General features: G+C 42.8%; 1 protein-coding gene and 1 long non-coding RNA gene across 12 annotated transcripts in view; one reads left to right on the top strand and one right to left on the bottom strand.

Moving 5' to 3' along the window:
• Positions 1-27,821, top strand: part of LOC133075840 (uncharacterized) — a 47,238-nt gene that overhangs the window by 17,827 nt on the left and 1,590 nt on the right. Inside the window, exons 2-3 of the long non-coding RNA XR_009697410.1 lie at positions 13,224-13,391; positions 17,319-17,435. This is a non-coding gene — a long non-coding RNA (uncharacterized LOC133075840). The remainder of the gene's footprint in view (positions 1-13,223; positions 13,392-17,318; positions 17,436-27,821) is intronic.
• The window catches only part of MTMR3 (myotubularin related protein 3), a 133,527-nt gene continuing 131,306 nt past the window's right edge, over positions 25,601-27,821 (bottom strand). For 9 of the 11 annotated variants that reach the window (XM_061170237.1, XM_061170236.1, XM_061170240.1 and 6 more), the window contains one exon: positions 25,601-27,808. In XM_061170237.1, coding sequence (XP_061026220.1) covers positions 27,637-27,808 — 172 coding nt within the window. In that variant the 3' untranslated portion in view covers positions 25,601-27,636. The remainder of the gene's footprint in view (positions 27,809-27,821) is intronic. The other 2 variants (XM_061170245.1, XM_061170247.1) reach the window with 1 other exon arrangement.

The following is a 27,821-nucleotide window of genomic DNA, read 5'->3' as shown; positions in this document are numbered from 1 at the left end:
CCCTCTTTCATTCCAGATTTTAATAATTTGAGTCTTTTCTCTTTTTTTCTTGGCCTTTCCAGCTAATGGTTTGTCAAGTTTGTTGATCTTTTCAAAGAATCTACTTTTTATTTCATTGTTTTTCTATTGTTTTTCTGTTCTCTACTTCATTTATTTCTGCTTGAATCTGTATTGTTTCCTTCCTTCTGCTTCCTATAGGTTTAGTTTGCACGTCTTTTTTTTTTTTTTTTTTTAGTTTCTTAAGGTGTGCAGTTAGGTAATTAATTTGAGGTCTTTCTTTTTTAATATAGCATTTATAGCTATAAATTTCCCTCTAAGCTTTAGCTGCATCGTAACTTTTGATACATTGTGTTCTTGTTTTCATTTATCTCAAAGTATTTCCTAATTTTCCTTGTGATTTCTTCTTTGACCTATTGGTTATTTTGGAGTGTGTTGTGTGATTTCCACGTATATGTGAATTTCCCACATTGCTTTCTGTTATTTATTACTTTAAAAAAAATTTTATTGAAGTATAGTTGATTTACAATGTTAATTTCTGCTGTACAGCAAAGTAACTCAGTTATACATATACTTTTTCATATTCTTTTCCATTATGCTTTATTACAGGATATTGAATATAGTTCCCTGTGCTATACAGTAGGACCTTGTTGTTTATCCATCCTATATATAATAGTTTGCATCTGCTAATCCCAAACTCCCAATACTTCTCTCCCTCATCCCCCGCTCAAAAACCACAAGTAATCTGTTCTGTATGTCTGTGAGTCTGTTTCTGTTTCATAGATATGTTCATTTGTGTTGTATTTTAGATTCCACATATAAGTGATATCATATGGTATTTGTCTTTGTCTGACTTACTTCACTTAGTATGATAATCTCTAGGTCCATCCATGTTGCTGCAAATGGCTTTATTTCATTCTTTTTTTATGGCTGAGTAGTATTCCATTATACATATATACCACATCTTCTTTATCCATTCATCTGTCGATGGACATTTAGGTTGTTTCTGTGTCTTGGCTATTGTAAATAGTGCTGCTGTGAACATAGGGGTACATGTATCTTTTTGAATTATAGTTTTGTCTGGGTATATGCCCAAGAGTGGAATTGCTAGATCATATGGCAACTCTATTTTTAGTTTTTTAAGGATCCTCCATACTGTTCTCCATAGTGGCTGCACCAGTTTACATTCCCACCAACAGGGTAAGAGAGTTCCCTTTTCTCTACACCCTCTCCAGCATTTCTTTTTTGTAGACTTTTTAATGATGGCCATGACCAGTGTGAGGTGGTACCTCATTGTAGTTTTGATGTGCATTTCTCTAATAATTAGTGATGATGAGCATTTTTTCCTGTGCCTGTTGGCCATCTGTATGTCTTCTTTGGAGAAATGTCTATTTAGGTCTTCTGCCCATTTTTTTGATTGGGTTGTTTTTTTGTTATTGAATTGTATGAGCTGTTTGTGTATTTTGGAAATTAAGCCCTTATCGGTCACATCATTTGCAAATATTTCTCCCAATTCGTAGGTTGTCTTTTCATTTTGTTTATGGTTTCCTTTGCTGTGCAAAAGCTTATAAATTTGATTAGGTCCCATTTGTTTATAGTTTTGCTTTTATTTCTATTGCCTTGGGAGACTGACCTAAGAAAACATTTATATGATTTATGTCAGAGAGTATTTTGCCTTTGTTCTCTTCTAGAAGTTTTATGGTGTCTTGTCTTATATTTAAGTCTTTAAGACATTTTGAGTTTATTTTTGTGCATGGTGTGAGGGTGTGTTCTAACTTCATTGATTTACATGTGGCTTTCCAGCTAGCCCAACACCACTTGCTGAAGAGATTGTCTTTTCTCCATTGTATATTCTTGCCTCGTTTGTCGAAGATCAATTGACCATAGGTGTGTGCATTTATTTCTGGGCTCTCTATTCTGTTCCATTGATCCGTGTGTCTGTTTTTGTGCCAGTACCATGCAGTTTTGATTACTGTAGCTTTGTAGTATTGTCTGAAGTCTGGGAGGGTTATGCCTTCGCTTTGTTCTGTTTCCTCAGGACTGCTTTGGCAATTCTGGGTCTTTTAGGGTTCCATATAAATTTTAGGATTTTCACATTCTGTGAAGAATGTCATGGGTAATTTGATAGGGATCATGTTAAATCTGTAGATTGTTTTTGATAGTATGGCCATTTTAACAATATTAATTCTTCCAGTCCAAGAGCATGGGATATCTTTCCATTTATTTGAATCATCTTCAGTTTCCATTATCAGTGTTTTATAGTTCTTGGCATATAAGTGTTTCACCTCCTTGATCAGGTTTATTCCTAAGTTTTTTGTTTTTTGGGGTTTTTTTGATGCTATTTTAAATGTGATTTTTTTTTTTTACTTTCTCTTTCTGATATTGCATTGTTAGTGTAAAGAAATGCAACAGGTTTCTGTATGTTAATCTTGTATTCTGCTACCTTGCTGAATTTTTTTTAAATCAGTTCTAGTAGTTTTTGTGTGGAGTCTGTATGGTTTCCTATATACAGTATCATGTCATCTGCATATAAGGACAATTTTACCTCTTCTCTTCCAATTCGGATACCTTTTATTTCTTTTTCTTGTCTGGTTGCTGTGGCTAGGACTTCCAATACTATGTTGAAAAGAAGTGGTGAGAGTGGGCATCCTTGTCTTGTTCCAGATTTTAGTGGGAAGGCTTTCTTTCAGCTTTTTACTATTGAGTTTTATGTTGGCTGTGGTTTTGTCATAAATAGCTTTTATCATGTTGAGATATGTTCCCTCTATACCCACTTTGGTAAGAGTTTTTATCATAATGGATGTTAAATTTTATCAAATGCTTTTCCTGTATCTGTTGAGATCACCATGTGGTTTTTGTCTTCTCTTTTGTTGATGTGGTGTATCACATTGATTTGTGTATATTTTACCATCCTTGTGACCCTGGGATGAATCCAACTTGATTGTGGTGTATGATCCTTTTTCATGTGTTGTTAGATTCCGTTTACTAATATTTTGTTGAGAATTTTTGCATCTATATTTATCAAATATAGATATAGATATCGGTATATAGCTATAGATCAATATATTCATAGATAATAGATTAATATAGTCATCAGTACAGATACAGATTTGCTGATATTGGCCTGTAATTTTCTTTTTTGGTATTTGTCTGGTTTTGGTATCAGGGTGATAGTGGCTTCATAGAATGACTTTGGGAGTATTCCCTCCTCTTCAGTCTTTTGGAAGAGTTTGAGAAGGATCAGTATAAGTCTTATTTGTATGTTTGGAAGAATTCCCCAGTGAAGCCATCTGGTCCTGGACTTTTGTTTGTAGGGAGTTTGTTTTTTTGTTTTTGTTTTTTATAATTACATATTCTATTTCACTTCTAGTGATCAGTCTGTTCAAATTTTCTGTTTCTTCTTGATTCAGTTTTGGTGGGCTGTATGTGTCTAGAAACTTGTCCATTTCTTCTAGGTTGTCCAATTTGTTGGCATATAATTGTTCATAGTATTCTCTTATGTTTTTTTTTTTTATGTCTATGGTATTCTTTATTATTTCTCCTCTTTCATTTCTTATTTTATTTGGGTCCTCTCTTTTCTTCTTGGTGAGCCTGCCCAGAGGTCTGTCAATTTTGTTTACCCTTTCGAAGAACCAGATCTTGGTTTTATTGATTTTTCTGTTGCTTTTTAATCTTTTTATTTATTTCCTCTCTGATCTTTATTATTTCCTTTCTTCTGCTGACTTTAGGTTTTGTTTGTTCTTCTTTTTCTAATTCTTTCAGGTGGTAGGTTAGGTTGTTTATTTGAGATTTTTCTTGGTTTTTTTGAGGAAGGCCTGTATCACTATGAACTTACCTCTAAGAACTGCTTTTGCTGCATCCCATAGATTTTGTACAGTTGTGTTGTATATTTTTATTTTTATATGAAGCTGATACAACTGGATTCTAACTAAGTACCCTGAGACTGTCAAAAGGTTACATATTTCCTTCTGATTCTTTAGGTTTTGTTTTTCTTTGACTTCATACTCCTTTTTTAAAAAAAAAATTCAGTGTACCTGCCCCATTTATTTTAACAAACACAAAAACATTCACATGTTTAACATTTGATGGACACAACCCTATAGTATAGATACTATTGTTGTCCCAACTTACAGATGAGGAAACAGAGACATGGAAAAATTAAATTCTTTGCCAAGTTCCCACAACTAATAGATGGCAAAAACTGAGATTTGATCCTGGGCTTCCAGCATTTGAGCCCATACTTTCAGTTAGCAGCTCTCAGAGTTTTGGGTCTCAGGACCCCTTTAGATTCTGAAAAAATGACTGAGCCAAAATGTATATGGACATACAAAGGACCTAGAATATCTAAGAAATCTTGATAAAAAAATTTTTAATAAAAAAATTACTGTTTCTCAAAGTTGGAAGACTTAACCAGCATATTTCAACATTTACTACAAAACTATTGTAATTAACACAGAGTACTTTTGGAGCAAGGATAGATAAATATACCACTGGGACAGAACAAAGAATCTGTAAATAGACCCACAGATGTATGTTTTCTTGATTTACATCAGAGGTGCCACTGTAATTACATGGGGGAATGATTTTGGAACAACTAATTGTGTGTATGGAGAAAAGTAAAGCCTGACCCTCAACTCAAACACAAAAATTTGTTAAGTATATCATAGACCTAAAATCAAAAGCTAAAACAATCAAACTTCCAAATAAAAGCATAGGAGAATATTTTCCTGGTATTGTGGTAAATAAAGTTTTTAATCAGATCACAAAATACACTAAACCAAATAAGAAAGATTGATAAATTTGACTTAAGTTAGAACATCTGATCATCAAAACACATCATTAAGAAAGTAAATAGGCCAGCTATAGAATGATAAAGAACTCATATACAGAATATACAAAGAACTTCTACAAATCAATAAGCAAAAGATAATTTTTTTTCCTATGCATCTTTTTTTTTTTTCTTTAGGGTTTGAGGTAGAGGGTTTTTTTTAAGCTTTTTTTAAAATTGAAGTATAGTTAATTTACATTGTTGTATTAATTTCAGGTATACAGTAAAGTGATTCAGTTATCTGTGTGTGTGTGTATGTACATACATATATACATATACACACATATATCCTTTTTTAGATTCTTTCCCATTGTAGGTTATTTTAAGATATTGATTATACTTCCCTATGCTGTATAGTAGGTCCTTGTTGTTTATCTATTTTATATATAGTAATGTGTATCTGTTAATCCCAAACTCCTAATTTATCTCTCCCCACCCCTTGCTATCCCCTTTGGTAACTGTAAGTTTGTTTTCTATGTCTGCGAGTCTATTTCTGTTTTGTAAATAAGTTCATTTGTATCATTTTTTGGATTCCACATATAAGTGATATAGTATTTGTCTTTTTAAAATGAACAAAAGATTTGAACAAGCATTTCATGAAAGAGGATATTCAAATGACCAATTAACATATTAAAAGGAACTCAGAATAATATCAAAGAAATGCAAATTAAAACCATAATAACACATTTAGCAGAATGGATAAAAAATTTTTAAACTTTCATTATCAAGTGTTGCTGAGGATGTGGAGTAACTGGAATTCTCATCCATTATGATTTGGCAGCTTCTAATAAAGCCAAACATAGACCTACTGTGGAACCCAACAATTCCACATCCAGGCATATGCTCAAGAAAAATTAATTCATATGGCCATCAAAGACTTGTACAAGAATGTTCATAGCAGCTTTATTCATAATAGTCAAAAACTGGACAAAATCCAAATGTCTGTCAACAGAAAAAGAAAACAATATGTGATATAGTTGTACAATGGAATATTACTGGCAATAATAAAAATGAACAGACTATTAATACACAGAATGACATGTATGAATCTCAAGAACACTATGCTGAGAGAAAAAAGCCAGACACAAAAGTATACATATTATGATTCCATTCATATGAAGTTAAGAACAAGCAAAACTAATCTATGATGACAGAAATCAGAATAATGGTGACCTCTGGTGGATTGGTGAGTCCTTCCATGATGATGGAAATGGCCTATAAATTAAATGTGGTGGAGGTTACATGGCGTATACATATGTAAAAATGAATTGAGCTGAATGTTTAAGATTTGTGTACTGTATGTAAATTATACATCAGTAAAACTTTAAATAAAAGGACCTCCAAAGAGCCTTTGTTTATGTGAGTTATATCTATCAAATTTTATATTAGAAATTGAAATTGTGAAACTTTAAAGTATTAACTCATTTTAAAATAAAAAATAAAAAACTTACTACACATTAACATATATAATGTCTTTATGAAAAATAACTATTTTCTAAAACAAAAAATTAGAGGAGTGGCATTGTTTTACATTTTTGCAAATTTCTTTGTCTGATTAAAATAAGACAGCTGGAAAAAAGACAGCTGGATTCTCAAACCTGCTTCTGCATTTAATGTGTTAAAATATCATGTTATGCAGCCTTTGGAAACTCTACTGTACACTTACAGGAGAAGGCAAGTGAAAAGACAAATGAAACTTATAAAAATAGTTTTGACCTCATGATTCTCTGAAAGTCTCAGAGACCCTAGAGTACCCCATACTATACTTTGGGAACTGCTGCTCTGACCCACCTTCCTTTGCTGCCTTTTTAGCATGTTGCTAGAAGAGAAATGTAATATCCAAGTTTAGAATGGGGTTCATGTTAGCTATTTATTACACAGATTCCTTAGTATCTTTCTCATTTTCCACAGTTCTACCCCTGCCTCCCCTACATTTTCCAGGTCCAATAAGTTTGGAGATGAGGACTTCTCTGCCTCTTGGCCCTGGTCCTCTCTGTAGTGGAGGCTATATTCCAACAAGCAGGTAGATGTTAACAATAGGACACATGAGCATGGCAGGGGCTGACTGATCATTATCCACCCTCTTAGCATAATTATCATCGTAAGTTGCTGCTAGAATTAGTTTTTGTTTCATCGCTCAACTCACAGGTCACCCCTATGACTGTATAGGAAGCACCTTGGTTAGTGACTTAGTAACCTCAGCTGTCTCACACCAGTTCATATCACTGTCCTTTCCAGAGGCAGGACTGACTTAAGGACCTTGACTTGGCACTCTTTTGCCTTCTTAGTGTGTCTTTAGTTATAGTTTAGAGCTGCTGGGTACAGCCAGATGACTGTAGGTACTGGTTGACTTTCTGAGATGCATCTAATATGAGAGTAAGACATATGCTTCAGAATAATTTTTTCCAACATTTTTTAATGAAAAATTTCAAACATACAAGAGAGTTGAAAGAATTTTATGGTAAAAACAAATATACTCATCATCTAGATTTTACAATTTACATTTTACTATATTGCTTTATCATATATCTGTCTACCTATCCATCCCTCTATCCATCCATAAATGATTTTTTTATGCATTTCAAAGTAAGTTGCAGACATAAATACACTACACTCCTTAATGCTTCAGCATGCATACGTTTGACTAGAATTTAATGTTTGTGTAGAGGGTTGTTTTTTTTTTTTTCAGGTAAACTTCATATATGGTTTACCCAAAGGAGTCGAAAACTATGTCCACATAAAAACCTACACATGGATGTTTATAGCAGCTTTATTCATAATTGCCAAAACTTGGAAGCAACCAAGATGCCCTTCAATAGATGAATGGATAAATGAACTGTGGTACCTACAGACAATGGATTATTTTTCAGCACTAAAAAGAAATGCATTTCAAGCCATGAAAAAAAAATGAAGGAACCTTAAATGCATATTACTAAGTGAAAGAAGCCAATCTGAAAAGGCTACATACCGTATGATTCCAACAGTATGACATTCTGGAAAACGTAAAGCTATGGAGATAGTAAAAAGATTAGTGGTTGCCAGAGGTTAGAGGGGAGGGAAGGATGAATAGGCAGAGCACAGAGGATTTTTAGCGCGGTGAAACTGTTCTGTATGATACTACAATCCTGGTATGTCATTATATATTTGCCCAAACCCATAGAATATACAAAACCAAAAGTAAACCCTAGTGTAAACCATAGACTTTGGGCAATTATGATATGTCAATGTAGGTTCATCAGTTATAACAAATGTACTACTCTAGTGAGTGATGTTGATAATGGGGCAGGCTGAGCATATGTGGGGGTAGGGAATATATGGGAAATCTCTGTCAGTTCTTTTCAATTTTGCTGTGAACCTAAAACTGCTCTAGGGACTTCCCTGGTGGCGCAGTGGTTAAGAATCCGCCTGCCAATGCAGGGGACGTGGGTTCGATCCCTGGTCCAGGAAGATCCCACAGGCTGCAGAGCAGCTAAACCTGTATGCCACAACTATTGAGCCTGTGCTCTAGAGCCCACGAGCCACAACTACTGAGCCCGTGCGCCCTGGAGCCTGCGCACCGCAACTACTGAGCCAACGCGTCACAACTACTGAAGCCCGCGCACCTAGAGCCTGTGCTCCACAACAAGAGAAGCCACCGCAATGAGAAGCCCGTGCACTGCAACGAAGAGTCACCCCCGCTCACCGCAACTAGAGAAAGCCCGCACGCAGCAACGAAGACCCAATGCAGCCAAAAATAAATAAATAAATTAATTAATTAATTAAAAAACAAAAAAACTGCTCTAAAAAAAATAAGTCCTGTCAGGAGAATGAGCTCTCTAGAAGACAAGGGCTGCTTTCATTTAAAAAATTCATGTACAGTGAAGTAGACAAATTGTAAGTACACCGTTTGGTGAATTTTGACAAATATGTTCACATGTGTATCCCATATAGAATTGTAAAATATGACTATCACTCCAGAGTTTTTCTCGTGGTCCTTCTCAGTGAATCCCTGACCCCACCACACTCCCGGAGACAGGTACCTGTTTTCAGAATAATTTTTAACTTATACCCAGTGAAATTCTTTTTTAAATTAAATGCAGAAGTCTCTGGATTACTTAGGCTTACTGTTCTTGGTTATAGACTCTATAGAAGTCACAGAAAATTTCCAGCCTTTCCTTAGATGATAAGATATTTTGTGTAAATGACTTTATGTTATTTTTTTAATTTTATTTTATATTAGAGTATAGCTGATTTACAATGTTGTGTTAGTTTCAGGTGTACAAAGTGATTCAGCTATGCATATGCATATATCCATTCTTTTTCAGATTCTTTTCCCATATAGGTTATTACACATTGAGGAGAGTTCCCTGTGCTATACAATAGGTCCTTGTTGATTATTTTACATATACTAGTGTGTATATGTTAATCCCAAACTCCTAATTTATTCTTCTCCCCATCTTTCCCCTTTGGTAACCATAAGTTTGTTTTCGAAGTCTGTGAATCTGTTTCTGTTTTGTAAATAAGTTCATTTGTATCATTTTTTTAGATCCCACATATAAGTGATATCATAGGATATTTGTCTTTCTGTGTCTGACTTCACTTAGTATGATAATCTCTAAGTCCATCCATGTTGCTGCAAATGGCATTTCACTCTTTCTTATGGCTGAGTAATATTACATTGTATATATGTACATCTTCTTTATCCATTCCTCTGTTGATGGACATTTAGGTTGCTTCCATGTATTGGTTATTGTAAATAGTGCTGCAGTGAACATTGGGATGCATGTATCTTTTCGAATTACGTTTTTCTCCAGATATATGCCCAGGAGTGGGATTGCTAGATCATACGGCAACTCTATTTTCAATTTTTTAAGGAACCGGCATACTGTTCTCCAGAGTGGCTGTACCAGTTTACATTCCCACCAACAGTGTAAGAGAGTTCCCTTTTCTCTACACCCTCTCCAGCATTTCTTATTTGTAGACTTTTTAATCATGGCCATTCTGACCAGTGTGAGGTGGTACCGCATTGTAGTTTTGATTTGCATTTCTCTAATAATTAGCGATGTTGAGCATCTTTTCGTGTGCCTCTTGCCCATCTGTATGTCTTCTTTGGAGAAATGTCTATTTAGATCTTCTGCCCATTTTTTGATTGGGTGGTTTGTTTTTTTTGATATTGAGCTGCATGAGCTGTTTGTATATTTTGGAGATTAATCCCTTGTTGGTCGCTTCATTTGCAAATATTTTCTTCCATTCTTTGGGTTGTCTTTTCGTTTTGTTTATGGTTTCCTTTGGTGTGCAAAAGCTTGTAAGTTTGATTAGGTCCTTTTTGTTTATTTCTGTTTTTATACTGAGTTATTTTAAATTATGAAACAGAAGAACTGATCGTCAAGCACAGAATAGGTGTTCAATATAAGCTTTTTATTTCCATAATTCTAAACTGCATGGATCTAAGAAAAATGTATTTAATGGGCAAAACTTTCAAAAGAAAAGAAAAAGCAAGTCACTGTCACTCATTCCTATATAGCAATAGTCCAGTGAAGGCAAAGCTCTCAATGTATTGTGCAAGGTGAAAAGGAAGCTCTCAGGCTTCAGAGTTGCAGGATATTATTAAAGCCCTGTGACAATAAACCAGGCTGGCCTTAGTGCCTCTTTCCCAGACAGTCTTATTCAACGTCAGCACTCCAGGTGGGGCAGGTCAGAACCTTTCAGAGCCAGGAAAATACCTCCTGCAGTGCTTAATCATACACATCTTGAGGCTTGTGGATAAACTCCTTATCAAACGAAGGCTTGAGTCCCAAACAAGTATTGTGTGGCTCATTTATTCCTTCTTTTGTCTCACCAAAATGATTTTTTTAGTGCATGGACAATTCTGCAAACATTTATTAAGTCCTCATATAGACCTATTCCTGTGGAGCATGTGAGGATGAAAAATATGATTCTCAATTTCAAGGGGTTTTATGTTTTAGGGGGAGAACCAGGTAGAGGAGAATTCCAATTAAGAGGTAGGGCATGATGGAGAGGGAACTTCTGGAAGAGGGAAAATTTGAACTAGGCCTTGAAAGATTGGTAAGATTTTTTTTAAAATATGGATGAGAAGAAAGAGAAGTAATTTTTCATACTGCAGCCCGAGTGATCTTTCTGAAGCACAAATCTGATCATTACATTCCTCTACCTAAAGCCCTTCATCGATGAGAAATATTAACACTCGTGTTTTATGAGATAATAGTGCCTGGCACACAGTGGATGAGGAAACTGAGGCCCAGTAGGGGCCGTGTCCTCCCCAGAGCCAGGTACTTAATGGCAGAACCAGACTGGGACTTAGTGCCCCTAGGGAATACTCCTCTCCTTAGGCACCTCAGTAGCCATTTTAGGTTCAAGAAAATAAATCAGCATCCTAGGATACAAGTATATCTGGGCTGTGGAGGACTGTACAGCCATTCAAACCGGTGGGCACATCTGCGTGTAACCACCCAGAAGGAAACTCAAGATTACTGCTAATTCAGTAAGGGAAGTTGCAGAAATTATAGGCAGCATAATCCTGTTTTCACAAAACTAACGAAGTTTGTGAGTGGCAGGAAGAGGTCTGGAATGATAACACCAAAGTGCTAGCTGAGGAGGGGGGATTTGGCAGAGGAACTTTCACTTGTTAACATATACATTTCTTTGTTGCTAGAGTTTGTTTTGGTGGCGGGTGGTCGTCTTGTTTTATTTACAAGGAGCATGCATTTTGTTTCTAATTAAAAAGACAGGCAAAACCAAACTCTCCGCTGACCCTCAGGATTGTGTCCAAACTCCTTACTGAGGCCCCTCTTGATCCACCTGCCTTCACGCCTCCTCTCCCCCTTCCAGTTCCGCCTACATCCGAGCTCCAGCTCCCAGAACTCAGGGCGCTCTGTTTTCTGGATTGTGACCTTCTTCTCTCTGCCCTTCTTTTCCCCTTCTCTCTGTGGGGCTGGCTTTTATTTATCCTTCAGGGCTGGTGCTTCCTGAAATACTTTCTTCCCTATTGTTTGGCACCATATTGCCTTCGTTTTCCTTTTTCTTTTCCTTCCTGCCCCCTTTGGCAGCTCATTTCTTCTCCCTGGCCTTTAGCTCAGTCCTTGGCCGCCTGTTCTCTCTCGGACGGAGCTCCTTCCCATCCACTGCTTCCGTTCCATCACTCTGCCTCGACTCTCACACGTCCAACCCCAGCCCACACTTCCCTCTGAGCACGACATTTGGAGAGCCTTCTTCAGAACTAACCCCCCGACTTCCCCGGGACACACACACCCTCAGCAGGTGACACTGTTGTCCTTCCTGTGTGCTTCTCCCCTCTCTGCAGCCCAGACACTTTTCTTTCTTTATTGCACTGCTGCTCCCTTCTCACCCGGAGCACGATGGCCCTGTACCTCCTCCACAAGGCTCTTAAAAACACAGCTCTGGTGTTCCCCCTACTGAAAATCCTTCAGAGGCTTCCCGCGGCTCTGGGGACAAAGACCTCACTCTTCAGCCTCAGGCTCAGCTTATCTGACCCGAACTCACATCCCCCTGTGCCCCCTGCACGCCAGCCCCACTGGCCTTTCAATGCTTCCCTCTAAAGGGCCTTGCTTCCAGGACCACTGCCCTGCCGACCTGGCCTTGAGTGTGCCCTCCTCACAGCCTCCCCTGCACCCTGGTTGGTGCCTAGTTACCACCTCTCTCTTTCCACAGAAATCACACTGCTCAAGGAAACCTTTCCTGATGCCCAAACTAGACCAAACCCCTGATGGGGGCGCTCAGAGCCCCACCACTTTCCTTCACAGTCCTCCTCACCGTTTGCCATGAAGGTTTGCATAATTCATGGATTCACTAGACTGAAAGCCCAGGCTAGGGACTGTGCCTGTTTTCCTCCTTTTGTGTCCCCCAGACCTAGCAAGGACAGGCACTCAATAATAGAAATGTGAAAGTTGAGGGAGAGGAAACAGATGAGAAGAGTTAAGGGGAGAAAGTCCATGGGGTCAAGAATAGCTGAATATACCTGGGAGGCCAGCTGATGTCAGTCAGACCAAGGAATCTGGGTTGTATTTTGTGAATCAAAGGAGGTCAGCCAAGCTTCCAGGGCAGGACAGCTGAATTATATGATCAGCTCAACAGTGTAAATGGGATGACCTAGTACATTCCAAAAAGCCTTCAACAGTCAGTTTGGATTGATATTGGCTATGTCTCTGAGAAAAGGAATTGGGGGTGGATTTTATTTTCTGTGTGCTGTGCTTGTCCAGTCTTTGGTGGTACTACTGTAGGTGAACGACACTGGAGGACTTCTCACTCAGTGGTCTGAGTGCTTCATCCATTAGCTCGTTAGGACGGGAAAGCCTATGACGATAGCTGGCGGAGCATTTCTGCACCTTTCTTTAGCAAGGAGTCCAAACATTTTTTGAGTTCAATTTTTTTTTTAAAACAGGTGTTTACTAAAGTGAGCAAGGATCTTCTGCAGCTGTTTGGAGCCTGAGTGGCAGATGACGCCAACTAACTGGGGACAAGTATGAGTTACACCCCAAAGGCTGCTGCAGCAGGATGCCCAGACAGCACGTAGACCACCTCCACACCTGCAGAGCTGAGAGGATCTCAGGTAAGGGGTCCATAGTTGCTCAGTAATGAGGCTTGTGAGAGAAATACTTTAACTGGAGGTGAGGCCTTGATGGCAGTTTTGGCTTCGGAAGCAAGGCTGGGGTCATCACTCAGCTGCCTCTCCCTCCACCTCCTGAGGGGCCCTAGGTTTTATTTATTTATTTATTTATTTATTTTTGGCTGTGTTGGGTCTTAGTTGCGGCGTGCAGGCTTTTCTCTAGTTGTGGCACACAGGCTCTATAGTTGTGGCTCATGGGCCTCTCTAGTTGTGGCTCACGTGCTCAGTAGTTGCGGCACACGGGCTTAGTTGCCCCGCAGCATGTGGGATATTAGTTCCCCGACCAGGGATCGAACCTATGTCCCCTGCATTGGAAGGCAGATTCTTAACCACTGGACCACCAGGGAAGTCCCCCTAGGTTATATTTAAGTAGACCGCCTTCCCTACCTGTAACTGTGAGTGCCAAAGCAACCCAAATGTGCCTCCACTCTAAGCTATAAAGAAACAATTAACCACACACACGGTTAATGGCCCATAATTTGTTACTTTTGTATTCTATTCCCAAGGTTCCCTCCTAAGTTATTACCCATGAAGAAACATAAAGCTGCACATAAAACTGTATTTCATAGAAACAAAGGAAGTGAGCTCTTTTTTGCTTTATTTCCCTCTGATTTAAAACAGTGGGTCTTCCTAGCTGGAAAAGAAGATCATCCCCACAGATGGGAAAGGCTACCACTCAGTGTCTTGCATCACTACAATGCAGACACATGGACAGGACCAGCTACAGAATTTGCAGGGCCCAGTCCAAAATGAAAATATGGGGCCTCTTGTTAAATATAGTAGGAATTTCAAAACTGCAACAGAAGTGCATTAAACCGAGGGCAAGGTCCTTCTGAGTGTGGGGCCCCGTGTGACTGCAGAGGCTGTGCACACACCAGATGTTCTAGGTACTAGGAGGATGCGGGGGTGGGGGGGAACTCCACCCCGAGGAGCTCAGGCATAGGAACAGCTCCTCCCCTGGCAGAGAGCCTCTGCAGAGGAGGGAGCGTCAGGAGACCTGGACAAAGCATGGGGTGGCCAGAGGGCCACTGCTGAGGGAGCAGATGGTGTGGCCAAGGACAGCGTTCTCTTGGTGGTCCTCCCAGTTCTGATCTGCTTGGGGTTTGGTTATTACAGGGCCCACGGATCAGAAAAGAATTGGGGTGCTTTAGAAAACTAGAAGGAAGGGGCAACAAATGAGTGTAGAAAACACTGGGATTGAGGAGGCATGAAGAGAGGGAGTGTCTAGAATGGAATTATCCCTGTTTTATTTTCATTTAATCAATCTTTTTTTTTTTTTTTTAACTGAAGTAGAATATCAAATTTAATGATTTTTCCCCCTAAACCTACTCCTCCCCATTCTCCATCTTAGTAAATGATCCAACTGGATGGATCACTGTCCATCCAGTTGATCCAGGCAGAAACCTGGAGTCTGGTTCCTCCTCCTCCTTTGCCTCAACAGTGCTCACTGAGTCCTGTTAGTTCTCTCTTCAGGGTCCCTCTTGGGCCTGCACATCTACCTCTGTATCCAATGATGCCACCACCACTTCTTGCCATGACTGACAGCAGCCTTCTCACTGCCTGGCTTTTGAATCATGCAGACTAGAGTTCAAGTCCTCATTCTGCCACATGTTAGCTGAGTGACCTTGGATAGGGCTCTTCACCTTTCTGAGCCTCAGTTTCTTCATTTGTAAAACGGGAATAATAATACAAAGGGTTGTTGTCCAGACTAAATGAAATGACGAAAGTGGCTTAGCACACAGTACATGCTCAATGAATTAGCTTCTTGTCTCTTTCCCTCTTCATTCCTCAGGCCTTAGTTTATACATTACTTCCCTAGGAACCCCTCTGCTGACTTGCTGCAAGTTCCCACAGATCCCCAGACTGCTCTGCAGCATTCATCACACTTACCTGTCTTTTGTCGACAGTCTTCTCCATGAGCACAGGATTCTGGCTTTCTCTGCCTACTGAGGTGCCTGACATGAAGTAGGAATTCATATTTTGTTATTTGACTGGTATCCCTGTATATAATCAAAGGTTCCCAGCCATGGGGTCTCTGTAATGTCCCACCACCAACTCTAGGTAAGTGGGCAGATGACCACATTATATAAACAAACAGTGGAAACCAAGAGCATCCTACCCAATATAAGTTAAACCTAGGGCGCTGGGGCAACTCATCATAGCAGATCCCGTTCATGAGACGCAGACCTAGGTCAGTTAAGGCCCATTCAAGGCCAGCCTGACCAAGCCAGGAAGCCAGTGCTCCAGATCAACACAAACTTCCCTGGGAATGCAGTGAGGCTGGGGCAAGGAAGGGACAGCACTACAGGCAGGACCACCCCCCTGGAGAAGGAATGAAGGTGGCCCCCATTCACTGACCCAGGGCCACCTGAGTAGTTGGGCCAACCCCTTTCTCCTCAGGCCGTGACAGCTCCCCACTAGATATTCCCCACTGAGGCCAATCAATTGCATGTGAGGTATGCACACCAAGGGGCTGATGCCCTGAGAAGCCCAAGGTGGAGGGGCTGGGTTTTTTGTTTTTTGAACTTTGTGAAATAACATATACATAGAAAAGTACATTAAAAATCTGTAGTTTATACTCCAATAAAGATGTTAAAAAAAAAATTAAAAAAAAATCTGTAGAGACTGATGAGTTATCAGATGAGCATTCATGAAACCCACCACTCTGATCAGTACCTAAAGCATCTCCAGCACTCTGGAAGCCCACTTACCCTCCCCAACCTGCTCGCTCCAACCCCTAGAGATGACCAGGGCCCTGGCTTTCATAGTTACCATACCTTGGCACCTGAAATAATACTTCTGCCTGGTTTTGAACTTTTAAAGAATGGAATCATACAGCACATAATTTTGTTCTTTTTTCTATTCAGTATTATGTGAGATTCATCTGTGTTTGTATGTGTAACTAGTTTATTCATTCATTGCTGTGTTAGATCTTGTAGATGAATGTTTCACAAACTGTTTATCCCTTGCCCTGTTGATGGACATTTGTGCTGTTTCTGGCTTGTGTATTTTCATTGCCTTAGTGTGAGGCTGTCCTGGATGACTTGCAGAGGCAAGGGGAGTTTGGAGCAGAAGGGAAAGGAGGGGGAGAGGCAGGAGGAGCTCTGGGCATGGGGGCAGGGCAAGTAGGAGGGACTCTCAGGTCAGATAGGGCTGTGGAAGTACAGAGTGGGGCTGACGGCACCATGGAGGAAAGGGTGCCAGAGGGCTCCTTTGAAAGTTTGCTCCTACTCAGAGACTAGAGGAGTGCAATTCCCCTCTGAGGGCAAGTGTTCTGCCTGCTGAAGGCCATGGTCATGTGGTTTAGCAGGCAGGAGTTCAACTCCTCCACCTTCTGGACCTGCTGCCTGAGCCCACTTCTCTGCTCCCCATGGGGTGCAGGGCCGGCTCTGCATGCCTAGAGAGAAAGCCAGGCAGGGAAGCTGATAGCAAAATATTGCCCTAGGGGGACAGAGGCAACACCACAGACTGGCCAGGGAGTCACCTCTGGTGCCTCTCCTTTCTCAGGATGGGCAGACATCAAGAGATTTGTGTTTGGGAAGTTCAGGGATCACCACTGCCCATCCAGACACTGACCAGAATGGAGGTAAGGCGGCAGAGCCCCGAAGGGAAGGGGCCAGCACGGCTGACTGCTTGCCCAGCCCTCATCTGCCCTGGAAGCGAGGCCACCCCGTGGAGCCCATCTCTCGGAGACTCCCAGCAGCCCCGGGCAGAGCTCCCACCCCAGCCAGAGAACCTGTCCCTGGTAACACTCCACCCACTTAAGTGGCTGGATCTTAAGTATTTCACCTTGGGGACCATCTTGGCTGGAGATGGCCGGGAGTCCCTATCACCCCTGGAAGACCTGACATGTTTCCCTCCTCCCTCCAGCTGAGCAGGTACAGGTACAGGTGAGAAGAGAAGTTCTGTTGCCTTGGAGCAGTACGGCTGCCTAGGAAACAAGAAGGGCTCCTGCCGCTTCCAACTCTGGACGACGTGTGAAAGCAGGTAAGGTGGGGGCCTCAGGCAGAGCAGAAGTTCAAGTACGGGCTTTGCAGGGTGCTACCCCTCACGCTGCAGGGCAACTAGACTTTGTAAAACATGATCTATTTCCTCATTGGATCCTCAACAGCTTTGTGGGTTGACTGGACAAACTTCCCCACAGAGGAGAAATTAAAGCAGAGTAGAGTGGTCAAGGCTACACCCTAAATCATCAATGAAGGGGCTAGAACACAGGTCCCACAGTCTCCGGGTCAGGGCAGCACAGAGCTACGCACACACAGGCATGTGCCTAGGCAGACACCCAGCTCTGGCTTCTTGGGCTAAGAGTTGCCTTGCCACCTGATGGAGTGTCTGCTGCCACTTATCAAATGAATATAGTCCCTGGCAAATGAGGACTGAGAATGAGGTCCACTAACAAGTGAGGAGAAGAGCTGCACAGGGGGGAGTTTAACTATCAGAAGGCTAAGGGGTTAAGAGAAGCCCTCTGGAAAACTGGTGAAGGCCCTTGACTAACTTTTGCAAAAACAACCCTGTCGATTGCACTATGGAAATCAAACATGAAATGATGTCCTGTTGTACAATCGGGTAACTTTAGGAGGGAAATATATGTAAAATATTCTTTTTCTAAGAATTAGCCCATAGTTGCAACTACGTTTTGCTAACAAATACTTGTTCCAATCAAGCCATTTTCACTATTCACTGTGTGAAACTCTGGACTCCGTTTACAGTGGGTTAACTGTAAAAGGGCTTTTCAGGTCTCAATTATTTCTGGATAATGAGAGTCCTTTATTTATCTGCCCAATCTTCCCTAACAGACAACACATTCTTGAGGGCAAACAGTGCTAGAGACAGAAATGCCATGTCTTCTCATGGGACTTGGGGTAGGGATGCATCTAAGTCACCAAAGAAGCCTGTGCAGAACCATGGGTCTCATTAGTTGTTAAATGACTGTGTCACCTGGTATATCTAGAGCTGTTAGAAGCAAAGACTCTATGGCTGAGGCCTCAGTTAGGGTCCCCAGAAATGAGGGGTAACCAGGTGACTTCAGACACCCAGGCCGTTGTCCTCAGCTTTTCAGGCATTGTTAGTGATCTCCAAAAGTCCGGAGGGCTTTGGAGGGCAGGGCTACGTGGAGGACATGAGGGGCAAGGGTGATACGGGGCGTCCGGGTAAGGAGAGGCAAGGGCCTCTGCCGCTGTCCCTCTCCCTCCCCGCTATCCCCTTCCTACTCCCATCTAACAGCACACAGGAGCCCTGTGCAGCGGCTTTAGCTGCCGGGGTTCATTCCTGCCTGGTGTGGCTCAGAACTTCCTATGACTGAGCTTCCTAAACAGACAGTTCCAGGGAAGGCGGGTGGGGGTTTGGGCGAGGAATTCAACTACAGTCTGGAAAGAGGAGGTTAACTTCCTAGCTGGGCTTGGGGGAGAGGATGGCAAAGTGACATCAGTGTTCACACCTGCTCCAGGCTGACTGGGAAGGAAATGCTGACATCCTAGCACTTTAGATCCTGCACACAGAGGACAAAAGGCAAAGCCCATGCTGCAGGCCTTTTGGTTCAGCCCTCCTTTCGACTGACAAGACTGGGCAAGCAGTCCTCAGGCCCATGAGAACCAGTCCCCAAGTTAATGCCTCAGAGCTGCACAGGGCGGGTGGAAGGGTGTTCATGTGAGGTGGCCTTGCACACTGGCTCAGGTGGGCACACCTGATGCCTTAGCAGTTTCTCCAAGCCCCTGGGGAAGGATGACTTCGCTGCATTTCTGGCAGAGACTCATATGGAACTGTTGTTAATAAAGTGTCTCCATTTTAAGTACCCTGATGTATAAATTTCCAGGGAAGCATGTGTGGAAGGAGGGCAGAGAACTGAACCTCAGGAACACCAATGCCAACATAGGCTCAGGGAAAGGATGGTCTGGCGCAGCCTCGAAGGCCAACTGCAGAGGCAGAAGAGCCAGCAGGTGTGGATAGTCCTTGGAGACACCCAAGAACGTGTTGGGGGGCAGCAGTTGGCTGGTTTATCAACTCAAATGAAAGAATAGAAAGAGTTATGCTACCCAGGTCAGGTCCCAAGGGCCGACAGGGACTTCAAAATTGGGAGCCACCCCAGTAGAGTATGTGCCAGCAAGTACCAGCATCTTCTGGGTGACTTGAAAGAACCTCTAGTTCTAGGGACTGATTTTCCAATGGGCAAAATACAGTAGGGGAACCATTTATAATTAACTCACATCTGTTTTAATTTGGATGACGAAGCCTTAAATATGTTCAGCCACCGTGGGCTCCTTTGGCATTGGAGATGAAAGGAGGACGAGCTGAAGGCAAGGTCTTCACTCCTTTTCCAGCCTTGGGCTCGCCTGCCAGGTAGTGAACACAACCTGGCCCAGGCCCGTGCCTTAGACATCCATGCTGTGCAGAGGTAAGGCCCACCTCGCTCTACCTCCCCTGCTCCTCAGCCTGGAGAGCTGGCTGGTCTGCATATCTTATGGCTTGGTCAGTCTTCAGTCAGGAACCTAAAACTCATCACCTGTTCAGCAAAGTGAGGCCACATCAGTCTCCACAGGACTCAGAGTTCTTAGATGCCACCCCAACCCCAACAAGCAATTTCTTTCTCTTGGCCCCCTTTCCCATTGCTTTTGTAGGATTTTAAAGCAGCAGTGCACCTGCAGACTTGCATCCATTAAAAAAATATATTTTAAGTTCATATATGAACTTTAAAGTCTTTGAGTAGTGATAAACTTGCAATTTATTTTAACTCAGATCAGAATGTTACCTCTGTAAGGTGGAAGACCCAGGGCAGGGCCAGTCGTCTTCTAGTTTTAATACATGGTGGGACAAAAGCCCTGTCTGGCTCTGACCATTCAGAACGTCCACCAGCAGCCAGACAGAAATGTCACCTCATTTTATGGACGGTGGAAAGGGGAGCACTTTCTAGGCACTCACCGTCAACCCCCTCTTTGTGGCCAGTGCTCTGCTCTAGATAAGGAAATGCTCAGTTCCTCACCACCCACGGGCAACACAGCTGGCGCTGCGGGGCTGGATTCCAGCCCAAGTTTGTGGGCTCAGAAACCCCAGGTTCTTTCCACCAAACGAGTGGTTTTGAAACTGGCTCTTGTGGCAGTGCTTCAGAGGTTCCCTGCAAACATTCGCTTCAAGTGTCATCTTAAATATTAAAAGAAGTCGTCCGTAACACGTACACTCAGATGTAAAACATGCGTTGCTTAGGCTGCCTGAGACCTCAGGTAAGGCCTCCATTATTGTGCTTGTGTGGGCTTCTCAGGGGTCACTGATGCAGAAGGTGCAAGCCTGGTGCTGGGATTGCCACACCCAGCTGCAACTCAGTGCTATGGCTCTCACCATAGTACAATTTTAGTGATTATAACCTTTGTGTGTTTCTTACCTGATATATGGAGGATAAGGGCTGAAAGCAGGTATTGGATATTCCTCTTTTGATCTTTTTTCAAGTATCTAGTTTTGTCCATAACTAGAGATTGCAGACAACCTATGACTATTTCCACTTATACAGATAAAAATCAGGATTTTTTTTCCTCCATACCATACCAAACAAAATCGGATATAAATTGGACACTGAGATAGCTCACAACTAACCCATTTGCACTAGTCAAAAATGCTCCCCCCCCCACCCTTGCCACCCCACTAGTTTTAAGACATGACTTGAACTTAGTTCATGCTATTAACACTTTTTATGTACATGAAAGGTTTAAAAGAAAAACAAAAATACTGCATTACAATATCAAAGCCTTTTGATTTTGGTTACCAGGGAGAGGAGGGCTCACAGTTTAAGCCTTCTGGTAGTGACTACTAAGCTCTTCTCCAAGATTTCTGGTTTGGCTAACTCAAAGAGAACCAGGTTAGAGTAACTATTTATCTAAGGCTGCTTTCTGGAAACCCAAGAGCACTGAGGGGAAGGGGGCAGGAGAGACTGTTTCTTATTCAAATTCTTCCGTTTATTCACTGGTAACTGTGGATGAATCTTTGCTGCTCCCTGAAACTTGGTTTTCTCAACAAAATATCACAAACTCAAAATGGATTAAAGACCTACATGTACGACCGGATACTATAAAACTCTTAGAGGAAAACATAAGTAGAATACACTGACATAAATTGCATCAATATCTTTTTCAGTCTGTCTCCCAGAGTAATGGAAATAAAAACAAAAATAAACAAACAGGACCTAATTAAACTCAAAAGCTTTTACACAACAAAGGAAACCACAAAGAAAACAAAAAGACAACCCAAAGAATGGGAGAAAATAGTCGCAAACAGTGCGACTGACAAGGGATTAGTCTCCAAAATATACAAACAGCTCATGCAGCTCAATGTCAAAAAAAAAGCAAACAACCCAATCAAAAAATAGGCAGAAGACCTAAATAGACATTTCTCCAAAGAAGACATACAGATGGCCAAAAGGCATATGGAAGGATGCTCAACATGGCTAATTATTAGAGAAATGCAAATCAAAACTACAATGAGATATCACCTCACACTGGACAGAATGGCCATCATCAAAAAATCTACAAACAATAAATGATGGAGAGGGTGTGGAGAAAAGGGAACCCTCCTATACTGTTGGTGGGAATATACATTGGTACAGCCACTATGGAGAACAGTATGGAGGTTCCTTAAACTAATAACAGCTACCACATGATCTAGCAATCCCACTCCTGGGCTTATATCCAGAGAAAAACATGGTTCAAAAGGATACAAGCACCCCAGTGTTCGTTGCAGCACTGTTTACGATAGCCAAGACATGGAAGCAACCTGAATGTCCATCAACTGATGAGTGGATAAAGAAGATGTGGTACAATGGAATGTTAGTCAATTAAAAAGAATGAAATGATGCCATTTGCAGCAACATAGATGGGCCTGGAGATTATCATACTAGGTGAAGTAAGTCAGAGAAAGACAAATATCATATATATGTGGAATCTAAAAGATACAAATGAACTTATTTACAAAACAAACAGTCTCACAGACTTAGAGAATGAACTTCGGGGAGGGTGGGGGGGAGGATAGATTGGGAGTTTGGGATTCAAATGTACACACCGCTATATTTAAAACAGATAACCAACAAGGACCTACTGTAAAAAATAATTAAATTTAAAAAACTCAGGAGGTTGGATTAAATCAGTGATTTCAGACTTTCATTTTAATCATCGAAACCTTTCTTCAAATCACATCTTACTTGGAAGCCTAATACTGAATGGGACTGAAGGCTCGCTCCCCACAGAACAGCATGAAAACCACAAAACTACACTATCTAAGGTCCCTCCTCCCTACCTCTAATATCAGGATTTCAAGTCCCAGGCCTCTGAAACACAGATGCTGACTCCTGCTGCCCCCTCCTGGCCAGGCCCTTCCCTGTCTCTTGAACAGACTAAGGGGTGGAGCTGATTTATCCCATGCACCTAAAACACTGGTCACAAGACTGACTAGAGAACCACAGTGGCAAGGGGCTGAACAACCGTTTGTGGGTGAAAACGACATTTACTTAGTTTACATGGTCACGGAGGCTATAGCAGAATCAGTGCTGTTACAATAGTGGGCACTACTGTCAGCAGCAACACGGTGTTTTTAACCAGAATCCAAGCCTCATGGGTTCAGTTTGCATTTAAAAAAAAAAAATCTTAAACCAGTCAGGAAGCAGTGAAAGGTCAATTTTGAATGCCAATGTAAAACAAATTTCACTGAAAATACAACTGAAATGCAACTGCTATGAGCACTATAAGAGACGCTAAGAACGTCGATATGATAGAAAAGACAGTAAGTGGTAAATAAAATACAACAGCAGCATTAAAAAACTTTGTAATTCCTACTTCAGAGGGTACCCCTTCCCTTTCCTCCTCATGCCTCCAACAACTGCCTAGTCTGGAAGAGCCCTGTTCAACCAGGGAGGCAGCTGGTTATCTGCACAAATATGCAGCAGATGAACTCCACACAAGGGAGAGGACCAAAGTGTCAGTGTGGTTGTGTACTGGGGGCAGGGAGACTCCTACTCCTGCTAGATGTCTCTCACACATTCTGGTCCTGCCCTCCAGACATCTCATCAGTAACCTCGACTTCGAACAAATGTTCTTAGAAAATGTGACTAGAAATTAAACAGCTGGGACTCCTGCCATATTTTCCAAACTCCAAATGGAGAGTCAAGTCATTTTGCTCCACAGTCCAGGCCCATTTTCACTCACTGTTAACCCTACCCTCAGCTAGTGCAGTCGGGTGGGTACAGCTGCAGCCCTGGAGACAGATCACTTGAACAGGTACCAGCAAAATGAAAAGTCCTGCAACAGCACCTTCAAAGCAGCCCTTGTTCTTAAGACATCAGTAGAGGTCATGGCTACAGTTAACGATCTCCCAGCCTCATGTGCAGCGGCCAAGTATATCAGGTGTCTCAAGGACAGTGGCCTGAAACCATATTCTAGGGTTTATCCTCAATTCCCATTTTGATATTTTTTAATAGCTGGAAATTAACAAATGCTCTGGGGCAGCATTTTGTTCATTCCCCTTTAAATCTGCCACAGTACCTTTTTAATTCTTAGAATATTATTCTCTAACATAGAAATGAACAATGAGCATATTAGCAAAATAAAGAAAAAATTTTCTGTACACCTTTACTAGAAAGTCTCAGTGGATTAAGGCAGTCCTATCATTTTTTGGACTGGCATTAAGGACACCAAAGTATAGAAAAAAGGGAAGAATTCAGAGATGAAGAGGACATCCTGGCATCTCAAGGTCACCATTAGTACTCCACTGCTTAGACCAAATATCTCCATGTGACAGCCTGAAGAAATCTGGCTGTGTCCTCGGATAACAGCTTTTCTTCACATACCGCCCTCTTCCACAGGGCAGTTCCTTGCCTTGACTCGCACTGTGCAGGTCTCACCAGCACCTGGCTCTTCATCTTCCCTAACGCCAGTAACTCCCCCTCTATGGACCCAACAGCCTTGCTAGATTCTACAAGTGTTTTTAACTTGCCAAGGGCTAAGCATTAGCCCCCAGGCACAACAGGAGCTCTGTGTAGACACACATTGGCTGTGACACAACTCAGGTTTTTACAAATTGGTCTGAGCACAGACTTGGCTCCCAGATGGACTGAAGGCAGCTGAAGTGGCACCTTCTCCTCCCAGAGGACAAGTTAGTTCTCAAACACCTGCCAGATGGCACACACAGCTCTCAGACTGGAACCAGCTGAGCTGTTTTTAAGTGCGTTTGTACTTTAGGAAGTGAGTACATCCAGAAAGTGACCTTGGAAGGCTCTCCGGTAGCTCAGAGCAGGTCACTCACCAGAGCCCCCAACTCACCACAGATGTGAGGCTGGCAACCCCCGAGCTGGGCGTTACTCAGTACCTACCTTCCCTCAGGAAGAACTGCATAACGTTACGTCCCCCACAGGCCCATGGGATGGGAAGGGTGCCCAAGAGTGACACGGGAAAGAAAATCCACCTCCACGAAGAACAAGAACTAGTCCGGAAGTGACTAGAAACTACGGCCTCCTCGGCTGGTTGCAGATCTAAGGAGCAGAGGTTCCTCCCTCTGTGTGGGAGGAGGAAGGAGACCTCTAGTTAGGCACACAATCCACTCACATCCAATTCAGTTTCTGCCCCAAGGTCTCTTTGCCCACCTGTAATTCTCTCATCCAAGACAGGCAGAACAGAGGCACTTTCTAGCCACCCTCCCCGCAAAACCTCCTTTCAGTCTCCACTGCACGCATGCCTCAGTGCTTACCTGCTGCTACAGGTGCAGCTGTTGCTCCCTGCGTGGGGTTAAGGGGCCAGAGCACTGGCTAAAATCAAAGCAACAGCAAAAAAAAAAAAAAAAAAAAAAAGCGAGCCTGGAGGACAGAGGTAGTTTTAATTACTGTTGACGCTCAGTTCTTCAGATAAGGAAGAACGGCTGATTGTTAAGATGTCAGACTGCTTTGCCTTTTTAGCTTTGGAGATGTTAGTAGCAAAAACCATCGAGGAAATGTGTTGCAGTGTGTGGGTATTGTGGTGCGGCTCCTTGCCAAGGTCCAGAGTTGAAAAGAAATCAGTTTTCCTTTGCCAAAGTTAACTTTCTCAGCAGCACCTCAAATTGCTTCTGTGTAAGAGGGAAATGGGGTGAAGGGGAATAAACCACAGGGAAAAGAATTAGAACGTGTTAGCAAATGCTACCATGCGGAACACTAAACTTTATTCACTTTATTTATATATTTAACAGTTCTAAAGTATTTACTTCTTGCTTTGACAAAAAATGAAAAATATAGGAGCACTGACCAACTCCTCTTTAGGAGAAAAGGGTTATATATACAGCTACGGAGAGTTACGGTTCCTCCTTTACATACAAAGAAAAATATTAATAAAAAAGTGCTTCATTGATCAAAAAAGGGCTAAGAGCTGCAAGCATTTATTCACACTGTACATCAGACCCAAGAAACCCGTATCGTAACCTCTTGGCACCCGTCACTAGGACCTGCACAATCTTCAGTTAGACTGACTTCTCCCTACCTGCAAGGCCAGACCACACAGAGTGCGAAGAACTTACACCCTGTTTCACTAAATTCAGATTCTGAGCAACCTCCTGCCACTGGGAAGTCAGAGACGCACTCAGATGCTCTTGGCTTTGCCTGGACTGACAGCTCCAGGGAAGGCTTCTGGGCCACGTCTTATCTACACCCAGGCACACACAGGAGCCACCTTCCTGAGAGACAACTTGCCCTTAGCTAGGGAATTGCTTCCAAAGGGTCAGGAGAGTTCTCAGGCCTCACCCCCACTGCCCACCACAATCCGCCCTGTTACCAGTTAGCAGCTTTTAGCAGAGCCAAGCATGGCCCTTCCCCCGAGAGGGAGGGCAGGCACAAAACATGGATGCCAAGATCACAAAGCACAAACCTAAACTCCTCTCCAATCTTCTCCATACCCACCTCCACCACAAATAGTCTTGATTTAAATAAGGCTCTTTTTGGACCCCATCAAAGCTTACTAAGGAAAGGTGCCTTGCATCTCCTACGGGCTTTGTCACTTCTCTAAGGAGCCCTGCAGAGTCACCAAGTGGCCCCTCACTGCTGACCGGCAGCACAGGAGCAGGGCAGTGGGACCGCTGGGCCCTTCCCACTGCTCCAAGAAGGGGAGGCGGAGGAAGGCTGAGTCTATGGGACATGCTCCCTTCTCCAGACACTGCACTCTGAAAGGCTGATTCTACCCCTAAAGGGGGAGATCCATGATTGGTTTGGGAGTGGGGAATTTTTGGAACCCTGAGTCTGGATTTCCCTGTGCTAGCCGAGGAAGAGAGATTGTTCGGGGGACCAGGCCCCGGAAGGGGCTTCCAGGCTCAGGGCATACTTTGGCCTTGACCACGGCAGCAGGATACTGCACTCTGGCCAGTCTGCACCCTATGCCTGAGAGTGGGAAGCGCCACACAGCCTGGCTGAGGGGGGCAGACCGTTGACAGTGAGGGGAGCCCTAGACAATCTGGGTCAAGTTAAAAAGAGAATCCCATGGGGGAGAATATGCCAGCCACCCATTCCCAGCCCTCTCCCTGCCTCACGAGTGTACCCCTTCTTTCCCCAAAAGGGGTGGGGGCACCTAAGGGGCCCCACTTACTATGTGCCTGTGCCCCTCCCTCCAAACCCCAATCCCGTTTATCTGCCTGTGGGGTGGGACTAGCCCAGTCCCTCTCGGAAGGGAGAGGGCACCTGGGGCACTGCTCTTAGAGCAGATGCTTTCAGCGTCCTCAGCAGCAAAGGTTTTTCCAATCCAATCAGCTCTGATGTGGCAGTGATACAAGGAAAGGTCACAAACGTCAGCACTGGCTTTATTCCCTGCTCTCTATCTCAGGCCTCCACTCCTGACTCAACCAGCCTCCTCCCAGCCTGAGGAACTAAGCCACCCCTCAGCATCGCCTGACAGCAGGCAGCTCAACAGTTACAGGGGGCCTGGCAACCTCTGGTCTTCCATCCAAAAAAAAAAAAGACAAACAGGGTACTTGTCTCATTTTTGGAGGCAGAGGGAGGATAGAAAATGGAGAGGAAAAAAAAGGGTGGGTTGGGGAGGGAGAGATCAATCTACAATCCAGTGGTACATCCCAAATTTCCATCACTCTGCACAGTTGGTTCCATGTCCCCATTCCAAAGTGCATGGGCCTCTCAGTCTGCCCAGGCTGTTGTGGGCCTGTCAGAGGAACAGCAGCTTGGCCTCTGCCCGCCCCAGGTCACTGAGCTTCAGTTTGAAGTGGCAGCAATGGGCTTATCCAGTTCAAGGTCAATGCTGGAGCTTGTGGGATGCAGGCTGCTATAGCAAGACTTGCACACTCGACTAGGTTCAAAGAGCTGTTGGCTGGGAACTGGAACCTTCTGGTTACAACAACTGGAGCAGAATACGTTCCCACAATTCCTTGAGATGAGCA

This window comes from Eubalaena glacialis, chromosome 15, assembly GCF_028564815.1.
Source record: "Eubalaena glacialis isolate mEubGla1 chromosome 15, mEubGla1.1.hap2.+ XY, whole genome shotgun sequence".
Taxonomy (NCBI): domain Eukaryota; kingdom Metazoa; phylum Chordata; class Mammalia; order Artiodactyla; family Balaenidae; genus Eubalaena; species Eubalaena glacialis.
Note: the sequence above shows the minus strand (reverse complement) of the source record. Positions and strands in the feature narration are given on the sequence as shown.